Genomic DNA, 17,328 nt, shown 5'->3' with positions numbered 1-17,328 from the left:
AACAAGTAGAAGAGCTCTACTTGTGTCATTACATCAGGTATGAGGTCATGTTCAGTGTGTGTGTGTGTTGCCTGGCCCTCAGGACAACACTCTCTCCTGTTATTGTTCTCCTGTTCAGCTGTATTGTCTAGAGTTGATAACACCCAGACATGTGCATGTGTGGGGGTTTGTGTGTTTCCTTTCAGACAATATGAGCCCATCCTGCCACTATGAAAGGCTAGATGACCAGAGGGCCAGCGCTGGACACACGCACACACACACAGACGTAAGTCTTTTGATCTTAATCTATTCACACTAAATTTGTTAAGTCTGAGAAAACCACTGAGCTGCATGAGGGTCAAAAAGTCCGTGTGATAGTAAAGTAAGTTTTAAGGAAGGAAAAAGAAGTTTCAGACCTGCTTCTGCAGTGTGCATGCTTGTGCTGATGTGGCCTAGATTGAAGTAGATATTAATGCTTTGAGAAGTATTTATTTTCTGAAATTTGGAAACACAGCAACAGCAGAACACAGTCCAGTAGGTAGCATGTTAATATAAAAAAGAAAGAGCAGTGAACATCTATTAAACACTGATTTTCTGCTCTGGTTTACTGATGACTACCTCCTGCAGTTATGTTGTCCCATTTAGCTTTGCAATAGAGTGTGCTAACATTTGGCTTATTTCCAAAGAAGTGCTTCAGATTAAATGGTTAAACATCAGGCTTGTTTACAAACTGTGCAGTTGTCTGGCCACTCCCACTTCCTGCCTTTCTGACAAAGATCACAGCTATTGTCTTAGTGAGTAAAACCCACAACAAAATGCATGGGGTCCAAATTATTTATTTTCATCAGTATTATTGTTTTATGGCAGTGGTTCCAGTCCTAGCAGTTGGGGCACCCACAGGGGGGTCATGAGATGTACATGGAGGAGGTGGGAAGGGATGGACTAGGAAACAAATGTCACAATATTATAGTTTTATCTTTTATCATTTTTTTTCTTGTGAAATATGGTATAGTTTTCGCAACCTACACTTGCTAAAGCAGTGGTCCCCAACCTTTTTATCACTGCGGACCGGTGAACGCTTGACACACAGACATGCTGGATTCACCTGGTTTGTTGACAAATGGGTTGCGGATCCCTTCCTTGGCAGTTCGTGGGTCCTTTGTGGTTGGGAAGTAGCGCTCGAACTCTTTTAAAAGCAAAGACATGTGATCGTGCACCAGCTGGGAGAATGAAGACTCAGGCTCAGTCTCACCCAAAGTCTCATGTTTGAAACATGTCCAAAATGCCTCTGTTGACGCGCCGTCCCCACAAATCCAGTTTGGCTTTAAATGCAGCTACTTTATCTGCCAACTTGAAGACAGTTGTCATTTTCCCCTGAAGTGACAGATTGAGTTCATTGAACAGGCTGAATATGTCCACAAGTAAGCCAGTTTTGGCGCTCAAGTGACCGCATTCTCTCGGTTACATCTCGGTCACTCGGTTATTTTTTCAAAATAAAAGATCGTTCAGACTCAGATAATAAATAAAACGGAAATCATTAATGATTTCTTGTGCGGCCCGGTACCAATTGATCCACGGACCGGTACCGGTCCGCGGCCCGGGGGTTGGGGACCACTGTGCTAAAGCAATATAAAAAGTGAAAATCACAGCTAATGGACGTGCAAGCAGTGGTGAGGAGTTTACCAGCAGATTTGGCTTCACATTAAGGTTGTATTTTTATTCAAATTCCTTCACATTTTCAGCACGAGGTCCACAAATGTTTGCCAAAACTAGTTACTAAGGGAAGGCCACGTCACTGCTAAAACTACAACTAGCATACTTCTAACAAACCACAGGACATAATGGTGAATTGACTCAGTGTAATATAAAGATCATGAGGCATTAGGTAACCATGATCTAATCAATGACATTGTTGTCTATTCATAATCACAAATACTGTGAGCAGAAACACAGCCTGAAAGATAAAACCAGCCTTAGAATCACTCCTGAACTGCTGCGCTATAAAAAAATATCCAGCCAAAGCAGAATTTTATTTTTCCCCTCTGTAAGGCTTGTAAAAATTCCTGCAGCTTCGTGTGTGTGAGGGTGATATTTTCAGGAAGCTGTGCAGTGAGTCAGATGTGTAACCTGTAATCATCTCCTGGATCACCTGAACCCCCACCATACCACCATACCAATACAGCCATTTCCTGTACTTCCCGTTAATGCGAATCCCCAGGCCAAGCCGTCCTCCGCCACACTGACACTCAGGAGGCAGAGCGCATTGGCACAACTCCTTGCTGAGTCACTCACTTCCAGACACTGACCCCCGATCTATATACAGGCGCCAGTGTTTCCCAAACCATTAAATAGATGGATTTGGCTTCCCCTCCTACTGGAGCTGCCACCTGTGAATAACTGGATTTGGCTGTTACTGGTTGATTACACTTGTTAAGAAATGTTTGATTTGGTTTCTTTACATGTAGACTTTTCTAGTATTCCCCAGAAGGAAAATATGGACTGTGCCACAAAATGTTTTTTTCCAATTTCATCCTCTCCTCGCCTCTTCATTTTTCTCCCCCTCATTCCATTTACTCATCATCTCCCACTCCCTCCCTGCTTTTCTTCATCTCCACTCCCTTATTCCCTTTTAGATCTGTAGACACATTTATGTTTCTATGTGCGTTTCTGATCAGAAGCGTGTTAAGTGTAAACAGTTCAGTGTCTAAGCCTCGTTCCCTTGGTTGCAGCCTCAGGGTGTTACAAAAATCAAAACCTATTAGTAGACCAAACCTGTTTGTTCAGGTAGAATGAAATCTACATGTTCTGATTCATGTTATCATGATTTCTGTGGAATATCAGTGTGAACAGCTGATCCACAGGAATCTTGTCAGTTATTGTCATTAACCTCAAAATGATGCAGATTTTGACACGAGCATCACTAATGAATCATAGCAGCTTGTACATAATGTGAATCTGTAAAGGCTGCAACTTATGGTGGCCTAGAACAGTTGTAACAAAGTGATATAAATTCTGGGCGGATTCTCCTTTAGTAACAGAGTTACTGTAATGTTTTTATAAGGGGCAATATGCAATGTTACACATACCACTGTATTCATTTAATTATTATATACTGCACCAAAAATAGCAGATTGGGCAAGTCTTTAGATTTATTTTGTCAGTTATTACTATGGATGTAGGTGATGTTGACATTCACACAATGGAGTGGAGTCTGCATGTTCTCCCTGCATGGGTTCTCTCCGGGTGCTCCGGCTTCCTCCCACAGTCCAAAGACAAGAAGCTTTGGTTGACTGGTGACTCTAAATTGCCCGTAGGAGTGAGTATGAGTGTGTGTGGTTGTTTTTCTATGTGTCAGCCCTGTGATAGACTAGTGACCTGTCCAGGGTGGACCCCGCCTCTCGCCCAGTGTCAGCTGGGATAGGTTCCAGCCCCCCTGCAACCCTATTCAGGACTAAGCGGTAAAGATAATGGATGGATGTTACATGGTGCAAAAAAAAATCCTGTAAATTGCAAAGTTTGTTTGCCCTCTTTTTAGCAAAATTTCTTAAAACTTTGCAAAAGAGAAAGGAGGCTCCCCAGTGTCGCAATCCTCACTTTTTCCTTAAGTATTTACATTTTTTGGATGTTCTTATGTTTTTTCAGTCAAAGTCCGGGAACTGGATCTTCCCCGTCTTGAAATACAAGCGATAACAGTAGAATGCTGATAGCTAAGTTCGTGAAACAGGACGATGTTTATAGCATGTGCAGTGTTAACTCTAGGTCATGTTGATGAGCTTATCACTTCTTAAGAGATTATCCTGGTTCAGCTTGTAAATTATCTAATATGTAAAGGTCATGAAGTAAAAAATAATCATCTCTGCACACAAGCAGAGGTTAACTGTGCATAACCCTGACAAAAGTTTAATTCTGTATTTTTATGCATTATGTTAATATGACATTAAATGTTATCCATCTGCACAGAGATGCTGCTGTTGTTGCTGCTGCATTGAAGGGACAAAGGGAAAACGGGAGGAGGCTGATATAGTACAGACTGAATTTGAGATCATTTCATTTTGGTCCTCGCTTTACATAAATGCATTCATTCTTTTGACACCGATATACAATAGATCTCAGATATTAATTAATAACTCTCAGCTTGTCAAAAATGCGGTCTGTATTTGCCCCAGAGGTTGTTAACTATAACTAACAATCCGGTCAACAGAAGAGAAAGATAATACTAGCAGGTCCAAATGTAGAATCTACATTGGCTTTAAATTTGTTGGGGCAGGTAAATGGGTGAATGAACATCTGCCTTTCATAATGTCAGATAAACACTGAGCCACCAACAGCTCAGTGATAGTTTGAGTCAGTCACCAGCTGTGAATGTGTGGAATTGTAAACATGAAAGAGAAGATCTATCTCTGATCCACAAACCACACAACTGCCCACACAACAACTCTGCCACCATGGCAACACCACTTCCCACCAGGGACACAAACAAGAAAACAAACTGTCTGCATTAAACACCTGCTCGCTCTCTCTCAAACAAACACAATGGAAAACATGTTTAGCATGGCATAGTGTAGCAGTATTCTGTCAGTGTGTACTGTCACATTGCCTTTAAACTTATCCCCACATTAGTGTTTGTTTTTTGAAAGGTGATATATTCCTCCACGCTATGAATACATGGCATCACAAACAGGTCACCGAAGAGCTGTGTTCAAAGACAGAATCCAGAAAAACCACTACTATCTGCTGTGACAGTTCTAGCTCCATGTGCACAGTGTAAGTGCCTGCCCTTCCTAAACCCTTGATTACAGTTGTCTGATATTAATCCTCTTTACATTACTCAGATACTTATTTAAGTAAATACATTGAGAGGGAACTTGCATATACAATCCACTTGCTTTGGCATAAGGGGTGTCTATTTGGTGAGCAGCAAACAGGAGTCTTTAGGGAGTTCAGCATTTTTGACTGGAGAACTGTGTTTAATGTATGTAAATGCTGCAATTTTTAATACTCTCCAGATAAGCAAAGCTAAAACAAAAGCTAAAAACAGAGTGATGATGTACAGCATCAGTGCCAACGGTTAAAATGAGCAAAAACACATAAGAGCAGAAAAGGAATCATTCACCACCGAATTGACTTGAATTCAGTCAGTGACACCAAATTCACCTATTTAACTTCCCTCTGCAACCTCTCGGAGCAGAAAACATGAAAGCTTTCTTTCCCACCGCTGTCTGAATGCTAGGGGTAGCCAGATGTGTCTCATGATGTTTGATTACAACTGGAAAATGAGCTTCTTAAAATAAGTTTGCAAAGGTACAGAGGGAAGTTTACTGAATCTAAAACAGCTTTAAAAAGTATTACTTGATTTCATGATTGCCGTATGTGCTTCAGTGTAGATACAGACAATGGACCACTGTCATTTTAATCAAGCACCAGACTGCTACTTAGCATCAATGCTAATAAATGTGGTAATAATCTGACATTTCAGATGCATTTTGAACTTAAAATTACGATTCTAAGGTTACAGTTAATCTTTTGAACATAATGAGCATCCACAGAACAGCCTCAACACCACAGCCAACAGCTGTAAACATAACCTCAAACTAAAATACCTCAAATATGTGAAATACGAGTGAGTGACTACGGGGTTTACTGATGCATCATATTTCACCCTCTAATTGGAGCATCTTTACTTTCAGCTGCATTTTAATCCCTGTCATTGAGGAATTTAACTGGCACACACACTCACACACACACTCAGATTGATGTTCAAGCCATTTAATCCTATACTGTAGCCAACGAAGAGTAATATGATGAATGAATATGTGCCTGGACAGAGTGTGTGCATGTGTTATATCCTAAAGCTGCTCTCACTGGAATGCATCTGGGTCAAATGTTGAGTTGGCATTTTTGAAAGACGCTGCATGCGTGTGCTGTGTAGTGTGAGTGTGTGTGTGCGTGTGCATGTGTGTAAAGGACACCGTTAGCTGAACAAATCTGGCTTTTGTGTTAATGATAGGGGTGGCAGAATGCCAGGCAGACAGATAATACCACAGTAGCTGGTGACTGAGTGATTTCAACTTGAGGCTGTTTCACCTCAGCAACGGTTCTCAACCTGCAGGTCGGGGCTCTACTGCTGGTCACACAGTGATCTCACATCGCTTGTTGTGATGTTGTGTTGGTGGCAGTGTGGCATCTCTAGGTATAGATATTTTTATTATGTTTTTACCATCCGCAGGCAACTAAATGTCAGCCATCTATCTGGACACGTCAAGGAAAGCCAGACTTTAGTACAGAGACAAGCTGAAAATTCAAAAACACAAATCACAAACTCAAGAAGAAGAAAAAATACTGAAGTAGAAAACGATAAAAAAAAATTGAAAACAGTGGTAAAAGATTTGCCAGTGCATATATAAAGCGTTTCTGAGTGTGTAATGCATAGTAGACAGTAAAAATCCTATTCATCTCTTTTCATATTATGGCTCATTATTTGTTATCATAACTTCAGGCCATTCAATTATAATATTATACATTTCTGGCTTGTTTAAAATGTTCTTAATCACAATCCTGAACGTTCTCTGGATAACAAATGGAAAATACTAACTGATTCACTACTTTGCTGAAACGTATCTTGAAATTATTTAGTTGTTTGTTGCTCTTGTTTATTTTATTCTTTTTGCTTTGCTTTATTGTAAAGCACTTTGTAACCTGGGCTTAGAAAGTTGGTATTTAAACAAGCGTTGCTTTTGCTTGCTTTGCTAACATGGAAGGAAAATGCTCCTCCAACATTTAAGCTTTTTGTCAATCAGTCATCAGAGCTTTTACAATTAGAGGGTTTAAGGCTAAAATGTCTACAGGCTTTTCATCTCTCAAACATGTTACATGTTTTTATAAAGTATCTGAAACCCCCTTTTTTAAAACTATTTTTACTTCGGATTTATATGGCTTCAAACAGTTTAATCGTCTCAACACTCCTATAAAAGAAAGGATTGGTAATAAATTAGAATTTGGACAAAACTTAGCATCTGCTATGTGGTGCTCTGAATGACTTGTTTTCATATTCGACACAGCTTGAGGGCTGTTTTTGTTTCTAAGGACACTCCACTTCAGATGGGCCAGCAAATTGCTGGGTTAACTATGTGCTTCCTCTTTTTGGACTTGTGCATCCTGCTGTTATTAAAGCAAATGTGATGCATTGTTTCAATTTAGTTATTTTGCTCATGCAAACAGCATTTTTGATGTTCTGCATTCATCGTTAGAAACAGCAGCACTGGTCAACAGGTGAACTCTTCCTGTATTACACAGTAGTGCCTGAAGGTTAAATAAAATCATTTCTACACTTGGCATCAACTGGACTGATGTACAGCTAAGTCACCAAGACAACACTTGGATTTCACAGTATAACGCATGGGAAACTGAGCAAACAAAGCAGCCTGTCACACACACACACACAGATCTATACACACATCCATGCATGCATACACACACTGCTAGAAGTGATTAAACCCAGCAGGACTGCAGGCCTCAACGCTCTCCTCACTTACTGACAGCTTTGGATGTCTTCACATTTGTGTGTGCATGTGTGACACAATTTTATCCTCCACCAGACAACCCCCCACCACCAGCAGAAGACCCCCCCAGGCCTCAGCATGTCTTTACATGACACTAATGCTATCCGTCTCCATCTGTCTGCTCTCTAGGTACACCAGGAGACTGACTGAGAAAAGGAAACTTGGGGAATCAAACAAGAAGCCAGAATCAACAAGCTGATGGAAGTGATAAGGAAAGATGTTTGCTCAACCATGTATCTGTGTGTGGGGGTGTTGAATACCTCTCCTCCTCTCCCGCTCCTGGAGGAGGCGTAAAGAAGTGAGAAGGTGCAGGCGGTGGAGGTGATTATGGACACCAAGCTCCAAGAGGTCATACTCTGAGAGCTGGAACAGGTCCTGGAAAACAAAAACACAAACAGAGTTAATGTGACGTTGCTCTATAAAAACCTGTGAACTTATATATCTGAGCAATAGTTTATTCAACTGTACTGTAATGTTAACTGAGAATCAACAGCCTAGTGTGCAGCTCCCTTTAGCTGCCTCCCTTCTTCTGTCTGTCCCCCCTTCATATCCCCAAATACACTGGCCAGCCACTTTAACAGTCACATCTCAATGCAACACTTCCGCCTTAGCATCTGTATTTATGAACCTCAAAGTGTTTCAGCTTTTTGGTGAAATTGTCAAATGTATAAATTCAATTATATGTTTATTATTGGACTGGACTACATTACGTATATTCAGAGGTGTTCCTAATATTCTGACCCTCTCATTTATGTAGCTGGGGAGGACAAAAATATAGAGAAACCACTGATGTATTAACGTAAATGACCCCTGAAAGAGCGCAGTGAGGGAGAGCCACAAAGTCTTTAAACCAGAACTCAACCTTGTACCATAATGGAACAAGACAAAAACACACAGGCAGATGCAAATGTCACACACTGTGTCATCACTCCCCGCTCCCAGCTCAAACCAAGGCCTTGTTGTTTTAGTTTCTCAACAATATGGCCATTCTCGTAGTTCATCACAAACACTGCTTTATTTAGATCATACAAACATACAGTGGGAAACCCCATGAATACACTCGCACACATTCATGTACACCAGGCAAATCACACAATCAAGTTACAGTCACATACAGCAACCACACACACACACACACACACCTGAAAACCAAAGTAGCCAACTACACAAGCAACACACAGCATGCCCATATGGCTGAGTGGTTTCAGCAGGCGCCTGTGTGCAGATGCATGTTGGTGTGCGCAGTGTCCATAGTTTGAATTTGGCCACAGGTCTTTGTTGCAGGCCTCCCCTTTTCTCTCACTCTCACAACTCACTGTCCTGTGTGTGTGTGTGTGTATGTGTGAGACACAGCTCCCCCTCCCTCTGTCGTTCTCGTCTCTCTCATGTCCAACAGCAAGCTGACATGTTTTCTCTGTTCTTTTTTTTTTCCTAGATCATGCAGAGCTGAACAACTCCATGACCTCTCATGGCAGTCCTGCGGAGAGCTGACAGAACACTTGTGAATGTTGGTTTTGACTGTGTGAATGTTGTTGCAACAGTGAAAATGCAAGTGAATGAATGGCAGAAGAGATGCAGGGACCATTTTGGGCATTAACATATTTCCTCATGTGGCTGTAATTTTTTAAAACCTTGATTTTCTGTGACTCTTCTGCCTGCAGCATGGACACAGTCTAAAGGATAAGGTGGGGCTGCAATAGAGAGCACTAGCGCCACTGACCAAAAGCTATATATTCAGTGTGGCTTTGGGTAGAATCCCTGGTGGGGATTTTGTCACTGCTTTCTATACTTGTGTGTGCTTTGTAAGTCAAAGCCAAGTGACAAACAAATATGTGCCACTATATTGAAATGAATCAGAGCTAGGAGATGCTCTTTGGCATGCAGCTGTTGGGAGCAATACTGACGCTGACTGAGTTGGTTTTACCACAGTGTTGTGTTAACAAGCAGCCTGGATGACTAGGAGGCACTGAGGCACACGTTGTCATAATATTCAGTGAGAGGTTAGCGACTCTGTGCTGAGCTTATTATACATGGAGGCTGGTCCGGGATGGGTTAGAGTTTGACTGGCAGTTCTTTTAATCATACCTACTGCTGCAATAAATCTGCACAGGTATGATTAAAAGAACTGCCAGTAGCTCCAGTCACCGGTTTCACACATATATTTTTAACAACTTAGAGAAATATTCCTGTGAAGTGAAGAAATCTGATTCAGTACACAATAAAAGTTACCGGTAACACGTAGATTTAATCTCAAAGTAATTATAACTGTGGAATTTTGAAGTTTTTGTGTATGAAGAATTTTTTATCCATTATGGTTAAATGACACTAGAATAACATTCTCTTTTCACCTTGTTTTGTCTGTACCTCCTTGTCACTTTCACCTTTTCCCCCATTCTATGCCTTTGCTAATTACACCAATGCCTTCTGGGTAAACATTATAAGAAGTTAATAAAGTAGTTCATGTCTTATTGGCTAATCAATCTCCTCTCCTAACCAATGGTCATGTAACATTCAGAATGAAGTGGCTGGATGGTAAAACAGCCTCCACACCACTGTCCATTCAGTCGAATGGGCCTGTGATGAAGTTTTATTAGGCTGTTATGGGGAACGCTCTTAACAGCAATTCTCCTTCCAGTGGGCTTTGCCACACTAAAAACATGTTCTTGTAAAAGATTGTTTTATCACATTTTTACTGATCTACCCTTCCAAAACAGATGTGTTAAAGCGTCAGTTCACCCAAATGACAATAAACTATTTTCAAACATATTCACATTCAGATGGTGTCACTGTTATCTATTGAATCCGGTGAGTGTCTTTTCCTTTGCTGTGTCTGCACTGTATTATTAATGCCACAGCCTCTCATGACGAGAACCTTCTTGCTAAAAGGATGCCACTACTCCGCTCTGTCCCCTCCTCCACTCCTACTGGCATCAATCTAGGTGCACTGCGACTAATCACTGAGATGTCTTTGGGTGTTTTAAGTTTTCTAACTGGAAAGCAATGCAACGGTTTTAGAAACTTAAAACTGCAGGGTTTTATATGATTTAAAACAAAATTTACAGGATTGACTGATGGTGTTAACAAGCTATACTTAACATTGATAAACAGTTTCCAAAGGTTTAAGTACCTGTGTAAAATGGTTTTCTTCAGTCTCGGACAGATGATTTGTTGATTACTTTGTGACTGGTTCCTGCGACCTAGGTAAGAATTGTCTTAAAAACAGAAAGCTGAAGATGTTGTTTGTGCGTGTATTACCTCTACACCATCATATTCCTGTTCCAGCGCTGTGCAGTATTGTGGCAGTCCCAGCTGGCTCAGCCACCGGGAGATAGACTGGTGCTTCATGGTGACAGACAGAGACAGACATGTATTCAGATGGAAACACACACTGGCACTTTCTCCTTTCAGATGGGACCTGAAACAGCGATAGCATAAAGGAATCAACTGAATTTAGAACAAATAGTCACTCACAGTATTATAATCTGCAAATCCCAAAAAAGAAGAAGATCAGATTTATATGGAAATAATGTTCAGATTCAATAGGAAACAAATTTCTATTGATTGATACAATGACTTTCTCTGCTATGTATGAATACCTGTGTGTTGTCAAGTAGTGTTGTTAGTGTCATTGTGGCCTTTGTGTCTTGTGTTACATGGGTGTCAGGGCACACATACATGTAGGGGATGTTGCTGTCATTATGTTTTGTGTGTTTGCATTCATGCACGTGTCTGGGGACATGTCTTTGTAAAGTCAGGACAACAGGCAAAGAGGCGGTGACTGAGCATGTGCAGTGAGACTCACAACCCACCCAATTATATTAGGTGACGTCACAGAGAGGAACATAATGTTGCTCACTGTCACTAAAGGTTAGTAGACATCACCGCACACAAAATCAAATCAGTCTAATGTACGAGCTTATTATGATGTAGATTAGAGGAGCCATTCATACAGTATATGGACTCCTGCAAGTGTCTAAAGCCTTTTCCCCGATCACCCCAATGGGGAAATGGAGGTCATTTTGAGAATGGATAACCTCTATGTCCCACCAGCCATTAGCGTTTACTCAGTACAGCAGCAGGCATCAGAACAAGCACTTAATTCAAGGTACTTCATCTTCATGCAAAAATCCAATATATAGATACTGTACATTTTCAAATTTGTACTTTAAATGTACGTCTCTAAAACAATGTCTGATGTTTACAGAGAACAGAACAGAAATGGAGACCTGTTATCTGTGTGTGTTGCCACACTGTAAGAGCAGTGTTACTCACTGTTAGTGTGTCATGCACTCTAGTGCACACACATTATCAACAGTACATACTTGGAGAGTCATTGGCATTAATGGCCTTTTCATTATGGTATGTTAGATCCACTTTATGCTAATTTTGTAAATATGTACACTAACTACTTTTACTGCCCAGTTCATCCATCAAGTTAAATCATCTTCCTAAATACTACTGGAGAAGAACCACTGTAACTTGCTAAATAAACTACTGTTGCAACTAATGCTTATCCATTACATCAGTTGCATTGTGTATACAGGATGTATGCTAAAGTTTATCTGTATACCCCCCACTAAGTAAATGTTGACCTTTTCTGAGCAAAAGATGTCACTACTGTTCCACTGAAAAGAATATTGGACACCATACTGTAAGAATGACTGAAGCTGCTAGTTTTAAGTAGTGTCACAGTGTGTTCCTATAGAGTTGCATAAGTTATACTGTTTGTTTTAAAATGAGTAATAATGCCTAATTTTTGGACCCCAGTTTTTATAAACATAAAACATAAATGAACACATTTTACTATCCAGCCACAGACACACACACTTCAATATACTGTACTTTGCTCACCAGCCCATGTCACAAATTTAAAAGCATTTCAGAGGAAAAACAGCCCACGTAACAGTTCCCTCTGAATGAGGGAACCAAGTCTGCTACGAAGTTTTAGAATATAATGATTCTGGTTAATTGAGAAGCTTGTGCAGCAAAGAGGATGAATGAAACCTGTGTTGGCTGCTCGGCGGCTGTGTACAGCTCTCGATACCAAGAGCTTCCAGAGCATCTTTCAGCCAGATGATCCTTTTAACAACGCAAACTAGTGAACAACTGCATGACATTTAAATGTGTTGAAGCTTTTCCCTGATGTTGTGAGAGGTTTCCACAAGGCTCCAAATGGCTTGGTGAAAAATCTTGAATGATCACAAAACCTTTCCAGACATGTTAATAAAGACTGAGATTTAATCTGAAGACTCAGTCAAAGGAAACAAGTTTAAGGGAAACTGCTTGTTAGACACAAAAAAGAAGAGAGAGAAAAAACTATGCACTTGTTGCATGTCCTTTGGGGAGGTCAGATATTCTTTTCTGGACTTAAAACCAAACACTGTATATCCTCCTAAGACAGGAGCTGCTGAGTAGGGATGCCACCAATTGGCCAAAGTGAAAGGCTTCATCATGTGTAACCCTTCAATTCGTGTCCACATTCCCAATAGTGCTGACAGGGTGAGAGCAGAGGTCAGCACTGATGAGTAGAAGACAAGTGAGCAGTGAGGACAAGTTCAATGTCAAAAACCTGAACTTGTACTCTGTCCCTAGAGGATTCTTCTTCCGTCCAGAACAACCCAGCCTCCCACTCCCCTCCTCTCCCTGTTGGTTTGACCTCAGCCGTTTCCCATGACCACATTTCTCTACAGCACCATCATGGTGTTCATTTTATTGTAGGAATATAAATAGAAGAAATTCCAGCATCCCATTTAATTAATGGTCTAAACACGCCTGAGTATGTGACAAACACTCAACAAATACCAAAGCATGTACGGCAAACAACAAACCTAATGTCCAGAACAGCCAAGACAGCAGAGGACAATTTCACCCACTCTCTTTCTCTCTGTCTCTCTAATGCCTGCATTGGCTGCCTTTTATAGTCCAAGGGCATCCATTTTGCCAATCACATTAGACTAACCCAATCCAACCAACTGAATTAAGCTGCATCAAATGTAAATAAATAAACATTTAGCATATAACAAAGTTTTGAAGACAATATAAAATGACCATGTAGTTGTGATATAAAGCCACTGTAAGTCAGTGGAAAATGAAGAATTATGGTGATACTGTCCTGTGTATTTCTTTATTTAGCAGATGATGTGACTGAGCCACATCAAAAACAAGAACTATATAACTATTATGTTTCCTTCTGTGCTCAGTGCAAATTTGACCTGAGCACAAAAATGAAGGGAGCACTGTGACCTCTCTATAAGGCATTAATATGAACATTTGGTGCACATGTGCATACAGTATGGGAGCTGAGACTAAAAACCATTTCCAGAGGGGTGAATGAGATCGTTAGCTTCATGAAGTTATCACACTATCTGTTACATGCGCGTATCAATCATGGCTTGTAGCTAAGTAGCCACACAGCAGCAAACATCTTGTTTGTGTAAAATGCTAAATGACTTTCACTGTCTGTGCTGCAGGCAAAAGGGCTCCAATCACACTGCACCACAACATCTGCAGTTTTCATTTGCTGATTACCTTTTCTGCTTCCTTGGGTATTCAGATAAAAGTGTCTCTGTGTTTCTTTTACAAGCCCTGAGGGAAACAGGAAAACACTTTGGCAGTATAATTTAACCTCATAAAATCATGCATTGTAGTATAGTGTCATAGTGAAGTGGGATCGTATTATTATGGATCTGAGTAGTGACATCACATGTCCAAAGGTCAGATCAGAGCTCATCACTCTCACATCACTAGACTGACAAAATTAGTCTGACATTTTTGATACAACTAAGATTTATTTCATCCTAAAATCAGGTTTGATCAATCTTACTTCCAACTCCAAAATATGTTCAGTAGGTGTGAGCCAACACATTTCTGCTTTACTACTTGCAGCTGCCCTGTCAATGTGCAGACATGTACAAATCGCAACTAGTCATCACTTGTATGGAATTCAATAATTTTATTTGTTTAAAATTGGGGAAATCTTGGCAGCGTGTTTTGAGCATTGAACTTGAAAGACCTGGCCATTTCAGGTCAGCTTTCTTGGAAATTTGAATGACTAATAATGATTTCCTCTACTCCTGTTCTGAAAATGTCACTGGTTTCATGAATATTTTATCAGATCATTTGTAATGTCCTTTTTCAGACAGGTGTTATGAACCAACTTTTTTTGAGAATCCATGCTTTAAAAATTGGACTTATCAAATGTAAATGATGTTTGAGATTAAATGATTACAGCCTGGTGATAAGAGCTCAAAGACAGGGTGATGGGAGAAAGAGAGAGGAGGTATAATTTGCATGACTCAGCTCTGAGGTAAGGGCATTCCTAAGGAGAGCTGCCTGGCTTCTGCAGAGCTGCGCTATAAACGTGCAAAAAGCTTAGAAGTACTGTATAACAGTTAGATCATCTGAATCCCTTTTGGTTACAATAAAAGAATCTTTTTACGGTATTCACTGCACGGTGTAACTCTGTTTCATGCAATCCCATCCCGAATCTTAAGTGACAAGCAGGAGCTCTATAATGATCTACAGTATCTGAAAGTAAATTACTAGAACAAAATGCAGCCTATAAAACATATGGGCAAGAAGTTAGCTTCATGATGCAAAACAGGTTTGCTTTAATTTTACTTTGGTCCCAAACGCCTTGACGTTTTCCCTGATTTGAACTGGCCACCGAACACTTTCAAGTTGCAAATCATCAGTCATTAACACCGCAAATTCTGCACCCTGACAAATTAAGGTCGCGACGGTTACATTCTTTAACTACTTTATAGCATTATAACTGTTCATAAATCACACAGTGTCCACCATTTAAGTGAAGAATAAACCTTACTTTGCGAGAGCTGACTGGCGACAGAGACGCACAGGCGGAGCGGCGGACTGCTGCATGCAGTCTGTACGCTGGCTGAGGATTGCAGAGCTGATGTGGGAGACCGGTCGGACCGCTGATTGTAGTCCCCTCCTTTTGGCACGTTGGGCTGGTCACTGCAAAGTTTTAATCTGCGAAAAACATCAACTTGAACTGCTGTCGAAAGCCCAACTGAAGCCTACAGAAGGCCATGGCCCTAAAATACCTGTCAGCACAGAGGGAAGGAGGGAGGGATGCTGCCTTTACGCGCTGAGATTAAACGCAGCACATTCAATTATGATTCAGAATGGCAACAATAAACGTGACGTAAAGGTGGTAAGGTAACAGAACAAGGAGGAGTCACTGTAGCTCAAGGTAACGCAAATGTGTTGTTATTTATCATCCGAACAGATAAAGGGTGTCACCTGTTGGGGCTCTTTCACAAATGTGACCCCCTGCATTATTATTGCTCCAGTGCTAAAACTACTCAATGCCACTAAAATCACAGTGGAAAAAAATGTCAGCTTCCCTTCAGAATGTAAAGCTGTAATTTACTGAAGTAATGTTAGTATGTTGTTCATGTATCCTGGGGATTTTAAATTAATATAACCCCTGTAAGAGCTTTAGATTGCCAACACGTAAGTTTTAAAAAAAAAGAAAAAAAGATCCTAAACTTCTCCAGTATCAATACCATTTCACACCAAACACATTTGCTTCATTCGTTACATATATTTATCTTTGTTACTTTTCTGTTACCGTCAATCCTATCTTTACACATCTGGCCACCGTCCTTTTAAACTAAAATACTTACTTCTTAGAGGAAGCTACAAAATAAAGGCCATACAAAAAACACCGAAAAACCTTGTATTGTAATGTGCCCCTTTGTACATGCATTTTTTTCAGATTGTTCTTGTGCCAAATTAATGTGTTTTGGCTTATCATTTGCATGTGCAAATACATTTTGTGTCCTAGCTCCTTTTTTGACTCATTGTGTGGATGCACAATGTACATTTGTACATAACAAATTAACTTCACGAGGGCCCCAAAATGTGCTGGATTTTCAAAATAAAAGCCATTAATTGCAAATTAGGCTCACATGAAGGCCCCAAAGCACAGCAGCGTTTCAAAATAAAAGACCCCAACAGCAAATTATGTTCAAATGAAGGCCCCAACGCATGCCAGATTTTCAAAATAAAGCCACCTGATTGTTTCATCGCCCACACAAGGGCCCCGTGACATGTCAGATTTTCAAAATAAAAGCCCAGATTGCAAATTAACTTGGCGTGAAGGTCCCAAAATGTGCCAGATTCTCAAAATAAAAGCCCAGATCGCAAGTTAACCTGAAAGCCTTTTTACAAATTGAAGCAATTTTATTTCTACTTCTCATTTTGGCACCACACCTTCAACTGATACTGAGATGCTTTTAAGCTCTCAGATTTTTTTAGAGAATTCCCAACTTCAGCTTTTGATTTAATCTTGCATAATTATTAACCTTTTTCTTTTCATCTTTCATAAATAGTCAACATTTTCTCAACTTCCACAGTTGTTTGGCATTGCATCTCATCCTTCTGCTATTTCAACAAAGAACTTCAGCCATTTCTTCTCATCCTTCAGCTGTTTCAACAAGGCTTTCCAGCATTTTCAGGGCAATCCTTCAGCAGTCAGCATCCACACACATTTTCTTCAGAAAATGCATTCTTCTAGTTATTCACTATTTCTCTTTCCTCCTGGCTACACTTGTTTCCTTTCCTCCTCTCTTCTTCTATAACTGACTCCAACACAAACTCTTCTGGGTTTATCTTTCTTTGTCTTTCTCTCTTTTCTCAACTCTTCCTTATCTTTACCTGTTTTGCTGTTTCTCTCTCCTCTTCTCTGATTCTCTTTTCCAGTCTTTTTAAATTCAACTTAAACTTAATAACCAACAGATTTTTATTCATGGAAGAGGAAATG

General features: G+C 40.3%; 1 protein-coding gene and 1 long non-coding RNA gene across 3 annotated transcripts in view; one reads left to right on the top strand and one right to left on the bottom strand.

The window, feature by feature from the left end:
• bcar3 (BCAR3 adaptor protein, NSP family member) overlaps positions 1-16,876 on the bottom strand; it is a 54,246-nt gene extending 37,370 nt beyond the window's left edge. Inside the window, exons 1-3 of the mRNA XM_020587208.1 lie at positions 15,364-16,876; positions 10,794-10,953; positions 7,799-7,913 (exon numbers count right to left, since the gene is read on the bottom strand). Of these exons, the coding sequence (XP_020442864.1) occupies positions 7,799-7,913; positions 10,794-10,953; positions 15,364-15,419 (331 nt within the window). The 5' untranslated portion in view covers positions 15,420-16,876. The remainder of the gene's footprint in view (positions 1-7,798; positions 7,914-10,793; positions 10,954-15,363) is intronic.
• LOC109952233 (uncharacterized) lies at positions 184-10,275 on the top strand. Of its 2 annotated transcripts, none has more exons than XR_002273727.1 (3): positions 184-265; positions 7,668-7,859; positions 8,974-10,275. It is a non-coding gene; the product is annotated as an uncharacterized LOC109952233 (long non-coding RNA). The 2 variants fall into 2 exon arrangements; XR_002273726.1 differs by having other exon boundaries at positions 7,668-7,910.
• Positions 16,877-17,328: the final 452 nt, after the last annotated feature.

This window comes from Monopterus albus, unplaced genomic scaffold (assembly GCF_001952655.1).
Source record: "Monopterus albus unplaced genomic scaffold, M_albus_1.0 scaffold444.1, whole genome shotgun sequence".
Classification (NCBI taxonomy): domain Eukaryota; kingdom Metazoa; phylum Chordata; class Actinopteri; order Synbranchiformes; family Synbranchidae; genus Monopterus; species Monopterus albus.
Note: the sequence above shows the minus strand (reverse complement) of the source record. Positions and strands in the feature narration are given on the sequence as shown.